Source organism: Cydia splendana, chromosome 11, assembly GCF_910591565.1.
Source record: "Cydia splendana chromosome 11, ilCydSple1.2, whole genome shotgun sequence".
Taxonomy (NCBI): Eukaryota; Metazoa; Arthropoda; class Insecta; order Lepidoptera; family Tortricidae; genus Cydia; species Cydia splendana.
Window position 1 is genome coordinate 7,284,979 of NC_085970.1, and position 21,694 is coordinate 7,306,672.

The following is a 21,694-nucleotide window of genomic DNA, read 5'->3' on the forward strand; positions in this document are numbered from 1 at the left end:
GCGTTTCGTCGCACATCGCAGCTTCGGACGAAGATACGAAAAAAATGGCACCACCGGACCGTCGTTGCTGCAAGCGAATTCGTCGCTTCGCACTTCGGAACGACATGCGACGATAGTGTACTATGCCCCAGAGAATACTCCTGCCGTATTAAATTCTTGCTCTCAGGTTTAAATTACTGATTATAAAAGTTTGTTGCGGCTTCTGGCCGCTCGGGTAAGTCCACAGCTGCGTGAACTGGCCATGTGACCCCACTACTTTTCAAGCGTAAGAGAGTCGATGTATGGCGAACCAGAAGGCCTACCGCGAAACACGTTCGATGTGTTGCCTCCCTGTCACACTTACCTTCGAATTTACAAGTGCGATAGAGTGGCAGCACATCGAACGTGGTTCGCGGTAGGCCCTCAGTGTAGCCAACATTAAGGTGTTCTATATCTTCATATTGGATCCGCAGCATGCCAGGCCAGTGTGCGAGTAGGACATCGCTGTATTGCACAACTGCACAACGCTTTCTCGTTCACACCGGAGCGGCACGCGGATCCGCATCAGTGTGTGTAAAGAAGCATCCCACTGCTGAGCACAGGTTTCCCTAGACAAGAGGGTCCTTGGGTTCCTATGCAAGCAATGCGGATGCATTATTGACTTTTGAATAACGGATCATTTTGAGTAATTTGTGACGAAACAATAACGAAGCAATCAAGAATGAAAAATGGAGTCATTTTCGCAAAAATTAATTGAAACTAGTTCCCGCCATACATATAGCATTCTGTCGTTCGTCATCATCATTAGTAAGGTTTTCAACAGTCCTCTGTTGTCTTCGCCATCAGAAAAAGACAGTTAGTTACACGCATTTCTCTCGCGCCCCAGACATTTATACTATTGAAACAATCAATGCATTAATATTTGAGAATGCATTAATTTCATCCGAACGTTAGACTCTCTTGCCTACCTATTGGAATAACACATGGATCGGTCAAGTGCGACTGGCGAAAACCTGAATTAATTGGGTAGCTTCGTTAACATACTTACTGCGGGAAATCAAACATTTAATGCTGATTTTAATGGGGACGGGGATGAAATATAAATAACTTTATAACAAGCGCGAAGCCATTGAATATTTGGAGAAGCATCTTTGTAATGCTGATGAGGTTTGAAATAAATATTCTAATCCCGAAAAAGTTAGGGACACGGAAGCAGCTTTGACCGGTGGTTGGAAAGAGCGAAACGCAAGTGAAGATGTAGATCCCGTGTGAATAAAATGGATGTGTTTATTAACTGTAGGTACGTGTACAAAAGCTGACTGTGGGAACTTTTTCTAAGAGAAAACCAATGTGTCGGTGGCCGATTGTGATATCAGCCAGATCATGAAATTCCTACGCATATCGTGAAAAGTGAAAATCGTTGTCTCGATCCCTGAGTCAATGAAGCCCCGCTACGCGCGGGGCTCCTATTTCTGGACAGTTTGGCCTTCGATCATCTGAAGCAACTAACGAACATCCTATCTATTGGTTTAATGTGACTACCGTCAAAACATTACACAAGAACTTTACGATCGGCCGCCGACAGTTGGATAAGTTCATAAGGAAATTCACTACAAACTAGGCCAAGTCCGCAAGGACGGCCCTTCAATAGAAAATATGAGTAGGTACCTTAGTGTACGGGTGTGGTCTTCTGTAGGATGGAGGTATTCTCTTCTGTATCAGATTAACTATAACTTGCTCAAAACAATTGCAAGATTACTTTCTTTGCCCTACGCCCTAAAGGTGAAACAAATCTTGAACTTCTGAAGTAAGTACCTACTAAATTCAACGTCATACTTCTTTATTTTGCCTCAAGGCATACTTGAGCCGGATGACGTTTTTAAAGTCAGAAATATTACTAAGATAACGTCTAAGGATACTCAGGGCGTCTTGACATTTGGAAGGAGACTTGAGATAAATAATTTATTCGATAAATCGTGTTTGATTCCCGGTGAGATACTTAACCAAGTCTCTATCTTAAAATAAGAAGGGATGTCCTTATCTTTCCGCCTAATTTGACTTTAGATTGAGTGGTAGATATAGTACTGATTTTATATTTAAGGCCCACCTATTGAGCCTACTTATACACCTACCTACTATGCGAACCTACTGAGTTTCGTGTTCTTCTCTCACTCTTACTGAGCGTAAACGTCAGCGAGATGGATGTGCGTGCTCGGGACCGCAGATAAATACTTATCATGTTTTTGAATTATATTTTTTGTGTTCCGTCTAGTTGAGGTGGTCTGTAAATCCAACTTTTTTATTGTACCTAATTACATATTGCCCTTTCATGGTTTTGAATATTGTCTTAACTATTGTTTTCACACAGATGCAATATAAAAGAGTAAAAAATTATAGAGTTAGACCAAGAAAAGTCTGCTACGATTTTGATAGCATAATACGCAGTGCAAGTGTTATTTATACTTACGACATAATTTCATAGAAGTTTGACGTTTAAAGTAACACTTGCACTCCGTGTGCAATCAAAATCGTTGCAGACTTTTCTTGGTCGAACTGTAACGGCTTCCATGTACCAGAATCTAGAATAAAATAAACAGTTAAAATCCATACAAGTAACGAATGTACGTTTCAACAGGAATATACATATTACTTTCACTCAATTTCAGTTCAATCATTCTAGGCAAATTGATGAATAATGCTAGTTTTATTTTGGACTAGTTTTATCAGTTCGTACCGCGTTGAATAAACTTTGAATATGATGATAAATTAATGGAACTGAGGCCAATAGAGTGCAAAAAATAGAATAAACTTGAAATGGGGCACTGAAAGAAATGTTATAATAGGTATATTTTGTTACTATTTACACAAAAAATGGAACTTGCGAACTATGTGATACAAAATCGGTTGTAGGATATTGAGAAAAATATATTTCTTGATTACTGAAGATCAGTTATTTCTTAAATTATCAATATACCTACTCAATGAGTTCGGCTAATTACTTTTTGTCAATTCTATGGCTGCTGCTCGACGCAACGTTGGCGCAACTGCGCAGCGACGCCATTTTCCACAGCGCTGACTAGACGCCGACGCTCAAAAAACGCTAGCAGGGGTGGCCTTAAGATGCCGTATCAGGCCGCGTAGCCAAGATGCCAATCGCTTACGCTCCGTAGCGATCGAAACGCAACTGTCACTGTCGCACCAATATTATGGAAGAGTGATAGAGAGACATAATGCTTTTCGTTGTCGAAGCGATAGCGATTGTAACCTTGGCTAGGCCGGCAGTAGGCAATAATGTCACACCGATCCTTACTGTCACTTTGAATCAGGGGCCTTACTAATGCCTCAAGGGCCTATTTTAGATTTAAGCTAGTTTTTAATTTCGTTTAGTAATACCACTGTATATAGAAAGATAGATAGAATAACGTTAAACCACCTAGTAATAGGACTTGGTGCCGCGGCCTGCTTCGAACTTTAAGATACGTAAAAAATGTGCTAAAGATACGATATGGATCGGATATCAGTGTCAAAAGTGACGTTTTTGTTTGAAGAAACGTCACTTTTGAGACTGATATCCGATCTATGTATATGTATGTAAACACTTTGTCCTGTGTATAAAGGTTAAATTACAATGTCGTATCTATAGCAAATGTATGACATACGTCGGGTGAGAATACGTTTGTGCCATACGCCACTTACATTGGTTGGCAGGAGAGCGAAAAGAAACAAAAAAATTTTTTTTCGAAAAGGGTTTTATTTAGGAAATATTGAACTTATTTATCATTTAGGCACATATGTTAATATGTTTACTATTTATAGTATCATATAAATATTGTAAATATAGTGGTAATCATAAAATAAAAGCATTTTTAGTATTGCCATATCCGTTCTTGATGAGTAAATTTTAAACGTACAATGTATGATATTGATATGACACAAACGTTTTGGATATGTCACACTTTTGTGATAATTTTCTGTTAAAAGAGTATAATTATCCTATAGCAAAATGCGGATATGGCACAACATTTATAGCATATTATTTTTTATTTTAGGAATTATTAAAAAACGATTTTGCCAAAAATGGATATAGCACAAACGTGTTCTCAACCGGCGGTATCTTAAAGTTCGAATCGGGCCGTAGGTCCCGTACCGACCCAGTATTATGAAGGGCTTATGAAGAGTTGTGTTTTGCTCGTGCCACGATACGTGCTGCATTACTCAGATTCGTTCTACACTATTTTATACTGCAGTAGAATATTTGTTACATATTTTTGTTGATATTTACACATAGGTAGACATCAAAACTGCGCAGCAAACAACTAAGAGCCACCCCACACTAGCGTCTCCCGAGCGGCGGCGTTTAGTAAATTCTATGGCTGTTGTTCGACGCCACGTTGGCGCAACTGCGCGGCGACGCCATTTTCCATAGCGCTGACTAGACGCCGACCCTTAAAAAATGCTAGTAGGGGTGGCTTTAAGAAGCCGTAGCAGTAGGCAATAAAGCCGACCACTGACTAACAGTCCGCCGGACGGTATCGGCCGGTCAGTTGTTCGGAACTGTAAAAATTTTGTTCTAACTGACAAACGTCTCAAATAAAATAAAAACACACACTTATCTACTCACTAAGTGAAATGTTTACTGATTGATTATAAGGCCTTAAAATGGAGGCAATCAGTCGCGAAATGATTTTGCAGGCCCTCTTCATCTTATTATTATAATCTTCTCCGTCTCCGCGATAATTTAATATACATAAGCTTCGTTTTATAATAACTCGGATTGAGAGCTATAGAAATTCAATCACAAGACGATTTTGATACAATCGGCTGATTCAGTCGCTTAGAAATAATGTTGTAGGTAATAGGTATATTTAGATAGGTTGTTTTTCCATTTACTGCAAAATAACATTTCATTTGTGAAATCATAAATATCGATTAAACATTGTTGGCGTAACTTGCCCTCAATGATCAGTCTAGATAATAGGTATTGAAAACGTATCATTTTAGATAAAAAGTGTCTATATAATTATTAAAACCAAAATATTACTTTGCTAATCCGCGAAAAGATAACGTGCTAGTCAATCAGTGCTAACCCGTTATACTTACTTGCGTATTTTTACACGCAATTAATATTCCCACCCTCCCACCGCAAAAATAAATACGCAAATAAATATAACAAACCACCACCAAAAGAATAAACCTCGACACGTGTTTCGTTTTGGTGGTGGTTTGTTATATTTATTTGCGTATTTATTTTTGCGGTGGGAGGGTGGGAATATTAATTGCGTGTAAAAATACGCAAGTAAGTATAACGGGTTAGCACTGATTGACTAGCACGTTATCTTTTCGCGGATTAGCAAAGTAATATTTTGGTTTTAATTAGTATGGATTTCCGCAAAGTAACGCCTGATTCTATTCACTATTTGTCTATATAATTGCTGTTCAGTTGACGATTGTTTAAACATTAAATTGCAACACCCCAAAATTCAAATAAATACACCTAGGTACATTTACCTAATGCACACTTGCACAGCCACAAATATGCTTGTAAAGGTGACGTTCGGATGTCACCTGCAGCTGCATTAATTATTACGATCAACAAGGTCGCCGCACTATATCTGTCAATTTCCTTGATAAAAGAAATGACCTTCGCCATTCGTATTACTGCCGCGATTATGTAGTTCATTCTGTCACTCATTTTATCAAGTTACATTGACAGCTTAAAGGTGACAGTCAATTTCCAATGACAGCAGCACTACCATTCATTTTACGCGTTCGTACTAGTAGTGCAGGAGCGGTGAGAAATGGAATGTTACCCTAACAGTATGTACTGCAATTGACATCTAAACGTCCCCGCGCCAGTGAAACCCAGATGCTTCTTCCCTACCGACATTATATCGAATCTTGTCCCTATCGACGGGTAAATAAGTACTAAAGTACCCAACATTACCTTTCCCCACGACAGCCAAGTGTATTAAATATGTCAAAGTATTCGCGCCAGTCCCTAGGCAATCTAGTCAAACGGTGGATACATCGCGCATCGCATGAACTATTCATGGATCAATCCAATCCAGACGACAAAGGCCCTAAAACTATTTTCATTTCAGTTACTGGAACTGAGCTGGGACTCATTTTAGGTGGAGTGCACACTACAACACAAGTAAATAGGTACTTAAGTAGTTTTTCATCACACTTGCTCGTAAAAGGTGGCGATGCGGCCCCCAAATCCTAAATTTCGACCTAGGCCTTAGTTGCGTCCAAAATCAGACAGTTCTTTTTCCTTGTTTTCCTCACAAATGATGAAAAACGGGACTGTACTAGAAATATGAGTTGATGATGAGTCTGTCTGATTGTTTTTATCACTAAAAAAAACGGCAAATACAAAAAATGACAAATGTCAACTACTATATTACAACTTAACACTCTCAAGTGACGGAAATGATCAGCTATTTGACTAGGCTTGGCATCAAAATTAAATGCAATCAAATGTAATGAATACTACAGTGTAAAACAAACAAACTAAACAATAAAACTGTATGTCCTGTTCAGAACATAACCTTTACCATTCTATTTTTAGTAGGTACATTATTATTGCACTGCATTACGTTGAACGCGGAACCCTTTTTTCACTAGAGTGAATTTTCCTCGCAGATTTGACCGCGTGAACTGTGCACTGTTCCGGACCAAGAGCTGGCCGTCAAGCCGACGAATCACGATCTATTGCTCCTTTGTATTGTGATGCGAACACAAAGAGAAAACGTCTTATCGCTATGTTTATTTGAACTACATCGCGAAGTCAATGAGTAACGCAGCGTACTTCGTAATAGGCGAACAACACGAGAACGCGAAGCGAAGCGAAGTGTCCTACGTGGGTGATCTCGTTGCGAATGCGAACGCCTTGGGCCCGCCGCGCAGCGCCGCGCCGCGCCTCTTCGCGTCGCGTCGCGTTCGCGAGTTGTTCGCTTAGGTACGTAAGACGCAGCGTAAGAGCCTCGCCATATTAGCGTCTCCCGAGCATCAGCGTCTAGTCAACTCTATGGCTGCTGATCGACGCAACTGCGTAGCGACGCCATTTTCCATAACCCCGATTAGACGCCGACGCTCAAGAGACGCTAGTGCGGGGTGGCCCTTAGTTGTGTTATTTTTAACCGACTTCAAAATGGTAGGAGCTGCACAACTTCACAGCACACAAATCTTCCCTTATGCTTTTTTTAGCTTTTCTGGTTTAAAGAGCATACTAGACAGATCCCATTGTCATCACGTCCGGATCTGATGATGGGATCTTAAAGAAATCGAGAGTACTCTTTGAATAATACAAGCACATCTCTAGTGATTTGGGGTTTTTTTCACTCGTTCATTTATTTTGCTCTCTGGAATGGTGAAGTGGATTGTCTGGATTTGGTGATATGAAGTGTAGACCAGAATATGATAGCTTTTTTGCAGTCAGCTTTTTTGTCAAACACGTCAATTCGAGTTTTAGCTATTCGATCTGTTTCCAATATGATACTGATCTGTCAGTTTCAAAAGTTACATTTGTTCAACCAAAGACGTAAATTTTTAGACAAATCAGTATCATATCGGAAACAGATCAAATAACGCCTTTGTTCTCCTTGCACCATTTTTACGTCTCTCTGTTTGGCCCGATGGTTGACTGGTAGAGAATGCCATTAGGTATTAAGTCCGCCATTTGTACATTATTTTTATGTTTTGTGCAATAAAGTTTAAATAAATAATAACTAAAACTCGAATTGGTCTAAAAGATTGTATTACAGAGATATCCTATTAACCTGCAGTCAGTCAAGCAAAGGAGCCAAAAACTAAACCATAACTAATAGGGAATATTAGGCATAACTAAATTTCGATTTTCGCGTTTACCGGTAGGCCCTTGTTAACAAACCGCCTTGATGCAACAATGTCATATTTTATTGTCTGTGAAAACTTGTCAAAAAGCAGTTTAAGGCACAGTATGTATAAGTTAGTCTATGAATTTACTGAGTCGGTAGTGCTGCACTCTGGCGGCAGGACATTGCAGTAATATCCCCTATTAAACACACTTTGTTTTATTCAACCAACTTGTTCATGTGTAACCACCCTTTTCAAGCCCTGTCCATCAAATACAGTTTAGTCATTAATAATAGATTTAGAGCTAAAAGGCGTCATTATTATTACCAAGCTACTCGCTGTTGGGCTTGGCGTTGTAATGGGTTGATTTTAGATTTAAGTGTAATCAACACTTTAATGTTAAACATAAAAGTAAAGGCAATTGATCAATTACAGCCCAATCATTATTTAAAGACATGTAATATGATATGCGTTTTACTACAGTAATAATCAGTGATCGTTAATTTTCCAGCAATTTTGGTGCAGCATAGTAAAAACAAAAGGATTTTCTTAATTTTTTTTCTAGGGAGAGGATTGGTTAAGGTTAATATTACTGTTATTAACCCTAATTATCTAATCCACCTAGAGTAGGGCATACAGATGCTTTTAACCAACAATGCTGCACCAAAATTGCTGGAAAATTAACGATCACTGGTAATAATCCAATCCGTTATTAAAATAATGTTAGTAAAGTAAAGCTATTTCTTAATGCATGCGTACATATTATGTAATATCTGGGAGACCGAGCTTTGAAACCATATAAAAAATTAAAAATGTGCATTTTCCCAGAGACAAGACCTAGCTATATCGATTTATCGCCCCCGAAAACCCCCATATAGCAAATTTCATCGAAATCGTTAGAGCCGTTTTCGAGATCCCCGAAATATATACAGGGTGATTCAGGAGACGTGAGCAGGACTAATATTGCGCATTTCGTAGATTATAAGCAACACTTTCGTATCAGTATTAGTGAGGTTAACGTTAATTTTCTAGTCGTGTTGAAAAAAAAAGTTATTAATTTATTTACGACATGCGTGGTCACCCTAAAATTAGAATACTAAACTACCGACATTGTGTGTCAAATTGAATGTCACCACTGTCATCGCGGTCTGGTTACTTTTGAAAACTCGTATCTCACTCAAGTTTGACAGTTTATTTTCTTCGTAATCAAAAATTAAAGAGGTTTTATGCTTATTAATTAGGTCTTGTAGGGTGACCATGATTGTAGAGGATTAAATTTGCCCTCACCAAAAAGTTAAAAAATAGGAAAAAATCTGTCTGTTTCACCTAAATACGACGGTGATCGATCAATTATCAGTTACTGAGTGTGCAGGATTAGTCCTGCTCACGTCTCATGAATCACCCTGTATATAGGTATACGTATATATATGTATATATAAATAAATAAAGAAGAATTACTCGTTTGAAGGTATTAGATTTATGTTCGCCGAGCGAACTTCTCCGTTTCGCCTTGGGTAAAAATGATTCGTATAGTCTGGCTGTTCTCCTCTAGACAACGTATTTCTCAAATAAGTAATCTCGTAAAATTGTGGGCAGCTTTGATACTGATTTTTGGATTTCTTTTCAATGTAAAGAAAGCAAGATTCGCGGGGTGTACATACAGCTCACAGAGCCCAGCTCTACTTTTCCTAGCCTTATGTGGATACTCGGGGTTTAATGTTACTACGGGCTACGGGGTAGGACAGGGGTGTTAATAAGTTTAACGACTCTTGCATGGACAAAGTTACACGCAGAAGTTATTTATAAAATTGGTCCTCGCCACAGAATTGTTTATAAGGATATTCATATATTCCTTTTTTTTCATATGCATATCATCACTACACCTTATAACACAAAGTCCCCCGCCGCGTCTTTCTGTGTGTTTGTATGTTAGCGATAAACTCAAGAACTGAACGGATTTTCATTACGTTTTCACCTATCGATAGAGTGATTCTTGAGGAAGGTTTAAGTGTATAATTTGCTAACCTGTGCGAAGCCGGGGCGGGTCGCTAATAAGGATATAAGGATAAGGCTACTGGCCTGATATGTAAGCTTTTATATTGTCAAAAAATACTACAACAATCTGCGCCTTGTCCAAGGAATCGTAAGAGATATAATACTATTATCCTTCCACTATATTCTTCCAACCCTTGGTGTACAGTCGACGTCAAAAATACGTTAACACTTTTGCACCGGTCTTGCCCCTTTGTAATAAGGCGAAAAATGTAAACACATCTTTTACGTCGACTGTACAGCGCGCCTCAGTGACCAATGAGCATCATACAATTACCTCGTCACTATAATAAATATATTATGAGATCTCTAGCCACTTTCATTGTTAGTGAGAAGGTACGAAATAGTAATAAATCAACTGAATGAGAAGAAGAATATTTGGAACTTTCATTTCATATCTTAAGCACTTATTTAACGTTTTCCTTTCAACCGAAAAATGCACTCGGAATGCAGCCAGAACTTAAGAATACTACAAACTACTACAAATGGAGTGCATAATTATTTTCCATCGTATTTTCACGGAAACGTACTAACGTGTCTTGCTATTTCAGTCACTCTCGATACAAAAAGTACTGACGTTGACTGAAGCTGTATGACAAATACGAACGTTTCCGAGAAAATACGATGGAAAACAATTATGCACTAGACTGTACTAGGTAGTAGTACTAGGGGTGTAGGAACTAGGTAGGCAGTTGTCGAAACCTGTTGTGGATGTATATTTTGTAGGCACTCAGGCACTGTGCTTATTTTGACGAAGCGTGTTATACTACAAACTAAACTTAAACATTAACTTAAATATTATGTAATTGTGATTTATCTCTAATAAATAAATTAATTAATTAATTAAAAAAAAAAAAAAAAAAAAACTTACCCGCTTTATAGAAATCACATTCAGTTACAAGCTCACAGTTATTCAGTAATTTGTGCAAACTTTGTTAATAGTTAGAAACCGCGAGACTAGGGCCCGATTCGGATTTTGAAATAGACATCTATTAGACATCACCAAGATACGACGATATGTTTAAGATCTAACCTGTCAAATTTGACATTTGCGCGATTCTGGAGATACTGTTGTACGATTTCCACAGGATATGACTTAGAGATCCAATTCACATCTAACAGATATCTTATTCTATCTAACGTAAAAGTGACATTGGTTGCCCGAATTGCGCTGCAAAAGAGAACTAGTTGATATCTAAACTATAACGTACCTATCTAGAGAGATTCAGAGAGAGATTCAGATTTTTATTGGTAAAAAGAAATACAGATAAAATTTACACGTCAAAATACAACATAATTGAAGATTTAACTTAAATTTACGATAGATATTAGATAATATATTATAATGTGCTGTGCATGTACAGTGTGCTTGACAAACAGTTGGAAAAGCACACGGTGCTTCATGACGCACAATTTGGATTTCGGCCGGGCTTATCCACCGAGACGGCAGTCCTTTGTCTTAAGCACACTGTCCGATATTACTCAGACAGGAAAACACCAGTTTTTGCGTGTTTTCTTGATCTCTCGAAAGCCTTCGATCTGGTGTCCTATAACAGACTTTGGCAGAAACTGTACGAGGAGACGTCTTTACCCGGGGAATTGGTGGAACTGTTCAGGTTTTGGTACGGCCACCAAACTAATGTCGTTAAGTGGGCGGGCTCGCTATCCGATGAGTATAGGTTGGAGTGCGGGGTCAGGCAGGGGGGGCTTACGTCGCCCAGACTCTTCAGCCTATATGTCAATCGGCTGATCGAGGAGCTCAGCAACACTATGGTCGGATGTTCAATAGATGGAACGTTCGTAAATAACATCAGTTACGCGGACGACATGGTGTTGCTAAGCCCATCGATCGACGCCCTTAGGATACTAGTAGGTGTTTGTGAGCGGTATGCGGAGGCCCAGGGGCTCAAGTACAATGTCTCTAAAAGCGAGCTGCTGGTTTTCAGGGGAAGAACAGTCCAATTAGACGACCAAATGTTACCTCCAGTGAGACTGAATGGCACTCCTCTTAAAGTAGTAAGAGAATTTAAGTACTTGGGACACTGGGTAACCGCATCGCTAAAAGATGACGTAGACGTGGAAAGGGAGCGTAGGGCGCTGGCAGTAAGAAGTAATATGTTGATTCGTAGGTTCGCAAGGTGTACTAGCAACGTTAAAATCACCCTTTTTAAGGCGTACTGCCAGTCATTTTACACCTGCAGCCTATGGATCAACTTTACTCAAAAAGCTTACAGCGCCCTACGCGTCCAATATAATAACGCTTTTAGGATGCTGTTGGGGCTGCCGCGCTATTGCAGCGCTAGCGGTATGTTCGCGGAGGCGCGCACCGACGGCTTCCACGCCATCATGCGCAAGCGGGTGGCGTCGCTGATGCGGCGCGTACGCGGCAGCGACAACAGTCTCCTAGCCACTGTAGCAGACAGGATAGATGGCGCTTTCTGGGAGTACTGGAGTAGCGTACATGTTTATAGAAGTTAAATAAAGCACATAACATAGATAGTCACTAACATAGGTTAAGAGTAATAATAATAAGCTACTAATATATTATGGAAATTTAATTTCTGAAATAAATAATTATTTAATTTAATTTAATTTATAATACAATTTCAAAATGTCAATTATGTGTGGAATGGATTTAGTACGTGTCGTCTCTTGTGAATATCTTGAAGTTCGAATACGGCTCAGTAAAACATATTAATGGGGACATCTTACGTAACTTAGGTAGTCAGTATCAATAGTAGCGGAAGCGCCAAAAGTATCTGCCACTCTCTGATATTTTTACAAATAGATACAAACAGATATAGTGCATATAATTATTTTCCATCGTACTTTTTCGGAAACGTTCGTATTTGTCATGCTACTTCAGTCAACCTCAGTACTTTTTGTACCGAGATTGACTGAAATAGCAAAACACGTTCGCACGTTTCCGAGAAAATACGATGGAAAAAAATTATGCACTACAGCTGTATCCCTGCTAATAATATTATAAATGCGAAAATAGCTCTGTATACCTGTCTGTTACCTCATCACGCTTATACCGCTGAACCGTTTAGATGAATTTAGATATGGAGAGTTTTGAGGCCCGAGGAAGGTAATAGGATAGTTTTTGTCAATCATCATCATCATTACAATACATAAATACATACATCACTGGCTCCGTGACCCAAAAAGGATCTTGGCATCTGACACAAGAGAGCGTCACTCTGCCCTATTCTACGCCACTTCACGCCAGTTGGGTATTCCGAGGGCGGACAGGTCTTTTTGGGCATCGTCAAACCAGCGGTATTTGGGACCCACATACGCTCTTCTTACAGCACGATCCTCCCCCATCCTCGAAGAAACCCGTATCGAAATAAAAGGAAAGTAAATTAATTTTGGTTAGACCCATTTCTTATCCCCATATGACGACATTTAGTTTATTAAATGTGTTTATTTGCACTTGCTATTTACACATATAAAAACTGTCCGTTGCCCGTCACTCCGCCTACATGATGTATCGAGTGATGACATTGACGAATGATGTGCATTTGCTCCGTTGTGACACAAAAGCGTAAATTACGTGGAAATTTCTGTCGGTTACTACATTTTGTTTATTTGTGGTTTATGTATCGCGTCTGCGGGTAACGTGAGGCCTAATTAATGTAAGTTTGGCGAAGTTTCCGTAAGCTTTCAATGGTATTGTAGAGGACATAGACTAACTATAATAGGGTCAAAGTCTGAGAAGCAATAGGGTATTCTCTAACCAGCTTATATTTCAGTTTCGCCTAGGCACAGACCTCTTACTAGAAACCTACTTCCCAGTTCCTGAGTGGGCTACATAACGTTGCGTTGTAGGTACTATGGGCTGAAACGCTAAAAAAGAGGACATTCGAAGTTTTTTGCGAAAAACCTATTTTGAAAAATGCCATTCGATAGGAAATGGCTCGACAAACAATGATTGTGGTAAGTATATTATTTTACAAATAAATTATTTCATTTTACAAAATAATGCATATTTAAAGCAGAAAAAAATTGTTTGCTTTTCTGTATGGTACTTAAAAAATAGATATCCTATTTTGAGGATACTTCATTCCGATTAGTTGTTCCGGCTTCTTTTGACTGACTTTTGATTGGACTAAGTAAACAAACAGGCGCCTACATAAGTAGGTCTGCTTAGCATTTTGTACTCTATACAAGTTGGAAAATGAAGTCCTGAAGGCTAGAAGTCGGAACAACTAATAACACGCAGCAGTACGCGACGCGCGACCGTGGTGAACGCTACTCACATGCTCTGTCAGTGCTTGAAAATTTAAAAATGGAGACCTATACACTGTTTGAAACATGTCGCGCGAGTGACTAACTAAAATTACGAAAATTAAACCGTATTGTTTGGCTTTAACTTAAATGATAATATACAAAAAGTAAGAAAAATATTTGTAAAGATTATTTTTACTATTTTTGGGCCAGCCTGTACGAGAAAAATAGACACCTAGGCACTCTGATGAGTAGAATATGCCATTAATTCTGTCATGTCTAATAGATCCTGTCAACACTGTCTCCCTCTCAGCATCAAAGAACACGAGTGTATCTTTAAAATAACGGAGACTAAAATAGCTACGTAGCTGGATTTAAATACCTCACGTATGTTCAGAAGTTATTATTAAATTTAATTAAAGAAAGTGTCGTTATTTATATCTGGTTCTATCCGGCGTATTTCTACAATATTAGCCCTGAGGGCTACCGCGAACCACGTTCGACGTGTTGCCTCTCTGTCGCACTTGTAAATTCGTACGTAAGTGTGACAGGGAGGCAACACATCGAACGTAGTTCGGACCTCTGTTCGGACAATAACGTGGGTGAGAAAAGCAATAAAAACAAGGACAAAACTAAAGTCGAGATAAAAGACGCCCACATGACTTTGAATCGTTTTATGTCCCCATTATACTGGAGTCTGCAATCTTTGCAAACATTCTAAGTGTGTTTACAACAGTTTCATACATGTTTTATAAAAAATCTTGACTTTCCACAACAACTTATAAAACAAAGTCCCCCCCATGTCTGACATGTCTGTCTGTTTGTGAGTATGTATGTTCGCGATAAACTCAAAAATAACTGTACGGATATTCATGCGGTGACTGCTTACCAAGGCGGGGGCCCCGCATACTTGTTTGCCACCAACGTAGTATAAAAAAAACTTCGGTCTGAATGCGACTGACATTCGTGAAACTATAGTCTGTATGTTTAGGTATTTAAATTAAAGTAAACAAACAATTTGTACATTTTCGAGTAGTTATATCAGTTATTGGTTAACTATTAACCAAATACGAAAGCGCCTGAATCTGTCATTAAACGACCTGACTTTAACCTAGCTACATTATTTCATCATGTAATGTTTTCATCTACCCTCAACTGGTTTAAGGAGCCATTTGAGGGTAGATTTTGTTTACTTTTATTTAAATACCTAATGATACAGACTATGGCGTAGAAACCGAAAGGGACGCCATAAAACACGACTAGTTTCTAATTGTTTTTAGTAGGCTTAAAACTCGTGACACACGGCGCAGTTAAATGTATAATAACGGTGTAGTGGTTTATTATTTTATTTAGATAAATCACGATTACATAAAATTGGTTTATCTCCATTCGGTAGGAGGTACTTACTCGTACTTACTTACATAATTAGACGTACAATGCAATATCGACGACCGGTGTGGCCTAGTGGGTAGGTAGTGATGTCTGTGGAGCCGATGGTCCTAGCCAGGGTTCGAATCCCGGTATGGGCATTTATTTGTGTGATGAACACAAATATTTGTTTCTGAGTCATAGATGTTTCCTATGCATATAAGTAGGTATATATTTATCTAAGTTTTTATTTTTATCTTAGATCAACCTAGCCTCAAACTAAGCAAAGCTTGTTCTATGGGTGCTAGGCGACGATATATATAATAGATACCTAGATCTAGATTAATACTTAAATATAGAAAATCCATAATTCAGAAACACATATTATCTGTGATGAACTCACAAATAAATAGCCTTACCAGGATTCGAACTCGGGGCATCCTGTTTCGCAGGCGGAGTCACTACCGACTAGGCTAGGAGGCCGATAAATGATATTCGGAATATTCGGATATTATCATGATGATTTATGCGTTATTATATTAGTAAGTACCACGAGCTGCGTTAGCGACTGTGTAAACTCGATTGCAGTCCATCTTGCTTGCACTGATGTATTGATGAGATAGAGAGGGAATGCGATCGAGTTCACGTAGTCGCTAACGTAAATGTCAAAAACCAACTCGTGGTAGCTGTGCTGAACTACGATTGTTCTTTCTGCCAAAAACAAAAAGAAAACAGCTTTCCCGATTGCCTTTCTCGGGTCTATCCGTCCGTATGTCCCGACACAAAGTATTAATGTCGACCCGCATTGCACCACCCACAAGGCTACCTTTGGGCAAACACGTACGAAGCCGCCGATTTATGTGCCCTAAACTCCTTACCATTGCAAAAACAACACTAGGGTCATAAAAATAAGAACGTGCCTGGATTTCCTGAGGTGTTGCTGCTATCGTGGCCCTGGTACTAATTGTTGCTCCACAATAGGGCGTATTGTTATTAAAGGAGGCGTTTCGGAATCTATTATTTATTGTGTTTTTTTGTGCTCTCAGGGTGTAAATAATGTATTACCGGCCTGTCATGTTGGACAAGAAAACGTTTGTGTAGCCATATTGCTCAGGTATTCAACCTCGTTCAGATAATGGTTGTTTCCGCTTTTCAGGAATTCATGATAACAATATTGTGGACGCTGAAGTCCATTTGTAAAGTGCTAACAATCAAATCAGAAGAAGGTAATCAACTAAGGGTTGGTTGAGGGTACGAAATTCCAAAGGAATAAGTTTGAAATGTGGATTCGATCTACCATTTTTGATAAAATCAGTGGCATTCTTATTGTCGCGATTATGACGTTCATTCCTTCACTCATTTCATCAAGAAACTTGACAAATACTGCGTCGGAAACAACGACACCGAAAGTAATGCAGCTCCAGTTTTTGTATCCTTAATAATTATTATTCATACTCGTAATAATATACATTAAAATGTTAATAATTTATCTGCCTACTGATGTAATACATTAAACCAGAATTTCTTCAAACCTGCTAATAAAGGGTCACGTAGTGCAAATTACAGAACATTCGCTAAATTTCCGGGTAATTCTGGAAACATTGTGTCTTAAACCAATCAATATTGGACGAAATTATGCTACTAATTTAATAAGCAAAAAAATGTAAACCCCTTTTAAATGTCCTATCTTTCTGTTCGTACTTAAGGCCTGTGCACACCGGCTTGCGTGTGCGTGACGTGCACGTGTGCGTGAAATGTTGGAGCCGCACAAGCGCACGTCACGCAAGCGGTGTGCCGTCTCTCATAAGGATCTGTATACTACAACGCACACGTGCACGTCTACGCACACACATCCAGTGTGCACTACTTTATAAAGTAAGAAACTAAAATCCACTATAGAAAATATCGATAATCCTCATGCAAAGATCATGTATGCCTATGTGAATTTGCGACGTTCATAGCTCACAGAGCACTCATATTGTAATTAGCAACTGTTCGCAATGTTATTAAACAAACACTTATTTAATTTATTACTATCTTATTATCATCTTTACATTCCCTTTCAAGTGCCACTTGTATATATAATATTTTATCATAATTATAAAAGTCTTTTATTTCAAGATTTGACATCAGTAGCAAATATGAACTGGAGGATACTTAACGGGTTAGTGTTCTTGCTATTCATATCAGATGCTTTAGCAAGCCTAAATGTCATCAACGCGGTATCAAACCTAGGTGTACGCCCGATACAGAACACTCTTGCCCACTTAAAGGACTTCGTCGAAATTGCCGCTGAAAATGGATATTTTGCTGAAGCACACGAAGTAGTAACTGAAGATGGGTACATACTGAAAATGTTTAGAATACCTCCTAGAAACAATTGCACGAAAAAAGTACCAATACTGTTAATGCATGGCTTTCTTCAAGGAGCGGAATGCTTTTTAGACGCGGGACCAGAAGCGCCCGGATTCTTGTTAGCTCAAGAGTGCTACGACTTGTGGTTTGGCAACGTTCGCGGCAACTACCACTCCCGGAGGCACAAGACCTTGAATCCGGATAAAGACTTGAAATTTTGGCAGTTCTCAGTCGACGAAATCGGAAAATACGACGTTCCGGCCATGGTCGACTATGTGCTTGACGCGACAGCAATGAAACAGCTGATTTATCTAGGCTATTCTCAAGGAGGCCTGACTTTTTTCGTCATGAACTCCGAGAGACCTGAATATGTCAACAAAATTAAACTTTTCCTCGGGTTAGCGCCGGGTTCAAGAGTATATCACACCCGTTCCAAACCGGTAAGAGTAGCAGCAAATCTTGTGAATTCCTTAAGAATCCCCCTAGAAGCAGCTGGAGTGTGGGAGATCCTATCTCAAGGTTTTCCTATCCAAGGAGCACTGAGTACCTTGTGCACAATTGAGTTACTGTCAGCAGTTGTTTGTGGTTTGGGCAAAACTTTCGTGGATTCCTCTCATCCAGGCTCTGTTACGCCTGAAACTCAAAAAAGACTATTCCAGCACGCTCCGGCTGGGTCTTCTGTTCAGAACTTCGCCTGGTACGGACAAGCTTTGAATAGTCTCAAATTCAGCAAGTTTGATTTTGGACGCGTGAAGAATTTGCAGGTTTATGGAAAGAGTACACCGCCGGAATACGATATAGGAGCCTCGAAGTCACCGGCTGTAATATTTCACGGTAAAGATGACCGCCTTGTTGATACGAAAGACGTAGGCTGGGCTGTTGAACAACTTGCGAACGTGTTAGAATTCCATGTTGTGGATGATCCACTGTGGAATCATTCAGATACATGCTACAGTCAATCCTGGAAAGACGTTATATTTGGTACGATGAAGAAGTATTTAAATCAGTACGACCAAATTGATGATAATTAATTTTAACAAACTCCCCTACAACCAAATACCTTATTTAGGTATGTAAATTAAACAAAACATGTAGGGATAAGTTCGCCTTTGTACATTTTATATATTTTGTATCATTGTCTGAGTACCCACAACACAAGCTTTCTTGAGCTTACCGTGGGGCTTAGTCAATTTGTGTAAAAATGTCCTTAATATTTATATATTTATTTATTTATTTTATTTATTTATTGTAATTTAACCTGTCTTATGTACAATAAAGTTTTTACATATGTACCTACATATATGTACTTATTTCAATAACAGTTTTTTTTTATTCTAGGTCTAGTTCTATTCTATCCATGAAAAGAGGAATATTCGAACTGTATTAATTATGACATGATTTAGTTTTCATTAAATTATACAACGACTGATTACGGACAAGAGATTACCACAAGGTAATAAAGATCATTAAATAGCATATTCGGCATATTCCAAATACGCAGTCAGTTTGGACGTCCCCGGGGTTTTAAGAATCGGTTATTGACTTTAAATAAAGTACCACGGTATGTCTCGCTTCGCTCGCGCTTATATTTGGTGCAAACGCGATGCATAGAGAGAGTAATATTTAATCATGACATTTTTTTATGATTGGGTCCTTTACAGTGGCGTAGCTAGCATGGGTGGCACCCGGGGCGGAAATTGTGGGTGTCACCCCAAAATTCAATCAAAATTGTAAAATATGTTTAATATTTTACAATTATAAAATTACGTTTAATATTCCATAGCTCACAATTTACTCCATCGCTTTCATTTTAGATTCCATGAACTCTCAATAGTCCACACCCTGGCGGGTGTTGCCTCTGCGCGCCTTCTATGACACGGGCAAGGACAGCATCCGCTCGGTGTAACCCACATTTCATAAGTGTCGTAAGGGCATCTACATGTTGGCTTGGGCTCCGCGCATGCCTCCCAAAGGTCCGAGTCATCATTGTCCCGTGAAAGATATACAAATAATTTACGTTAAAAAAAAATCTTTTTTTGCCAAGTGCGCGATTTGAAAGAGATTCTGTAAAATCCCATTTCACTATGAATTTCAAATAGTCCAGAGTCACCCAATTAGAAACAGTGACATAGCTTCTCAATTACAGAAATAATCACATAATAAAAAAAAACCTTTCTGAATAAAAAAACCTACGAGGCGCCAACATATTATTGTTACATACCAGGAACCCGGAGAGATTTTAACCATGCATTTCTGAGGCCAAAATAAGGAAAATATACTAAAAGAATTTACGTCAATTTCGCCAAAATAAAATTGTTTTTCGATTCTTTGTACATAAAATGTAAATGTATGTAAATTTGTAAAACTGTCACCCAAAAATAATTTTAACTTTTTTTTGTCAATTACAGAAATAATCACATAATTTAAAAAAAAACTTACCAAAGTTGCGAAACTTTCCACATGATAATTTCTCGTTTTTCGATTTTTTTGTACATAAAATGTAAATGCTATAATTTGTAAAACTGTCACCCAAAAATAATTTTAACTTTTTTTTGTCAATTACAGAAATAATCACATAATTAAAAAAAACTTTCCAAAGTTGCGAAACTTTCCACATGAGAATTTTTTGGTAACTTTTGAGAAATTTCTCGAGAACTAGAATTTATTTATTTATCGTAGTTTATACCATGAATATTCACGATAGTTTAGGTGTAGTATCCTTACCCCCAGAAAATTCCGACTTTTGGTCTACCGCTTCCGGTCAGAAAAATGTATGACGGCCCGGCCAAACGGTCAGACCTTGGTGGGGGGTGCTCGACCAAATGTCATAGAGGGACCCTGGCAGTTTTTGACGCCGCCATGTTTGGCGGTATGGCCGACTTTTTTTTGAATTTTTTCAAGTTTGTCCTAGCGCGCTGAAATTTTGGTCACGGAATCTCGGAGTCCTCTAAATACCTATGAAAAATTTTTTTTTGGAAAAATGAAACAATTGCGGGAAAACTGGCCACTTTTATTTTGTATGGCAACTTTTAATCGGTGCGTGATAGGTGGGGGGTGCTCGACCAAATGTCATAGAGGGCCCCGAGACAAAACAACCTGCATTAAATGCATCCGTCGCCGTAGAGACATCCATATCCTCTCCCTTCTCTTCAATGTCCTGTTTTCTCCCTCTTGCCCTCCTTATCTCTCGGAGAGATTTAAATTTTTAGCAGACGGCAGCGGGCACCGACTCCGTTCCAGTGCGAATCTCTCTCTGTGTATTCCACCTCACAAACACCGTTCCTATCACAAGTCCTTCACCGTTTACTCGGTAACATTATGGAATTCTATACCACCTTCTCTTCGACAGTGTCAATCGGTCGCATCGCTAAAGGCGAATTTAAAAAGGTTATGGCTAGCAGACAAAACTTAATTTAAAGGATGTGTGCGGTATTGTAGTTTTTGTATATATGTAGGTAATATGTATTATAGAATATATATGTATTTAGTTGTGTATATATGTATATATTTGTTGTAGGTAAGCTGCTAACATTATAAGTAACTAAGAAATTTTCGTTTTTATTATTATTATTCTTTTCTTTTTCTTTTATTTACGCTGTTGGTACAGTACGGATGTCTACCGTCTCCAATTCTCCCTCAATTGCTCAAAGGTTAACTGGAAGAGATCCCTTGAAGGGATAAGTTCGCCTTTGTACTAATGACGAATGTTATTTTTCCTGTTTTGTTTTGATTTTTGTACAATAAAGTGTTTTACTACTACTACTACTACTACTACTAAAAATAAACAAAATGGCCGACTTTTTTTTTTAATTTTTTCAAGTTGGTCCGAGCGCGCTGAGATTTGGCATGGCGGGAGATAGAGACCTCTAGA

The 21,694-nt window shown here is 38.7% G+C and overlaps 1 protein-coding gene across 1 annotated transcript; it reads left to right on the forward strand.

The window, feature by feature from the left end:
- Positions 1–17,609: 17,609 nt before the first annotated feature.
- LOC134795208 (lipase 3-like) lies at positions 17,610–18,854 on the forward strand. The gene has a single exon (XM_063767040.1). It carries the CDS (start codon positions 17,610–17,612, stop codon positions 18,852–18,854), a length of 1,245 nt encoding a protein of 414 aa, XP_063623110.1.
- Positions 18,855–21,694: the final 2,840 nt, after the last annotated feature.

Bases quoted from the DNA above. Each gene is read 5' to 3' on its own strand.
- LOC134795208 (XM_063767040.1), top strand. From the start codon at position 17,610: ATGAACTGGAGGATACTTAACGGGTTAGTGTTCTTGCTATTCATATCA.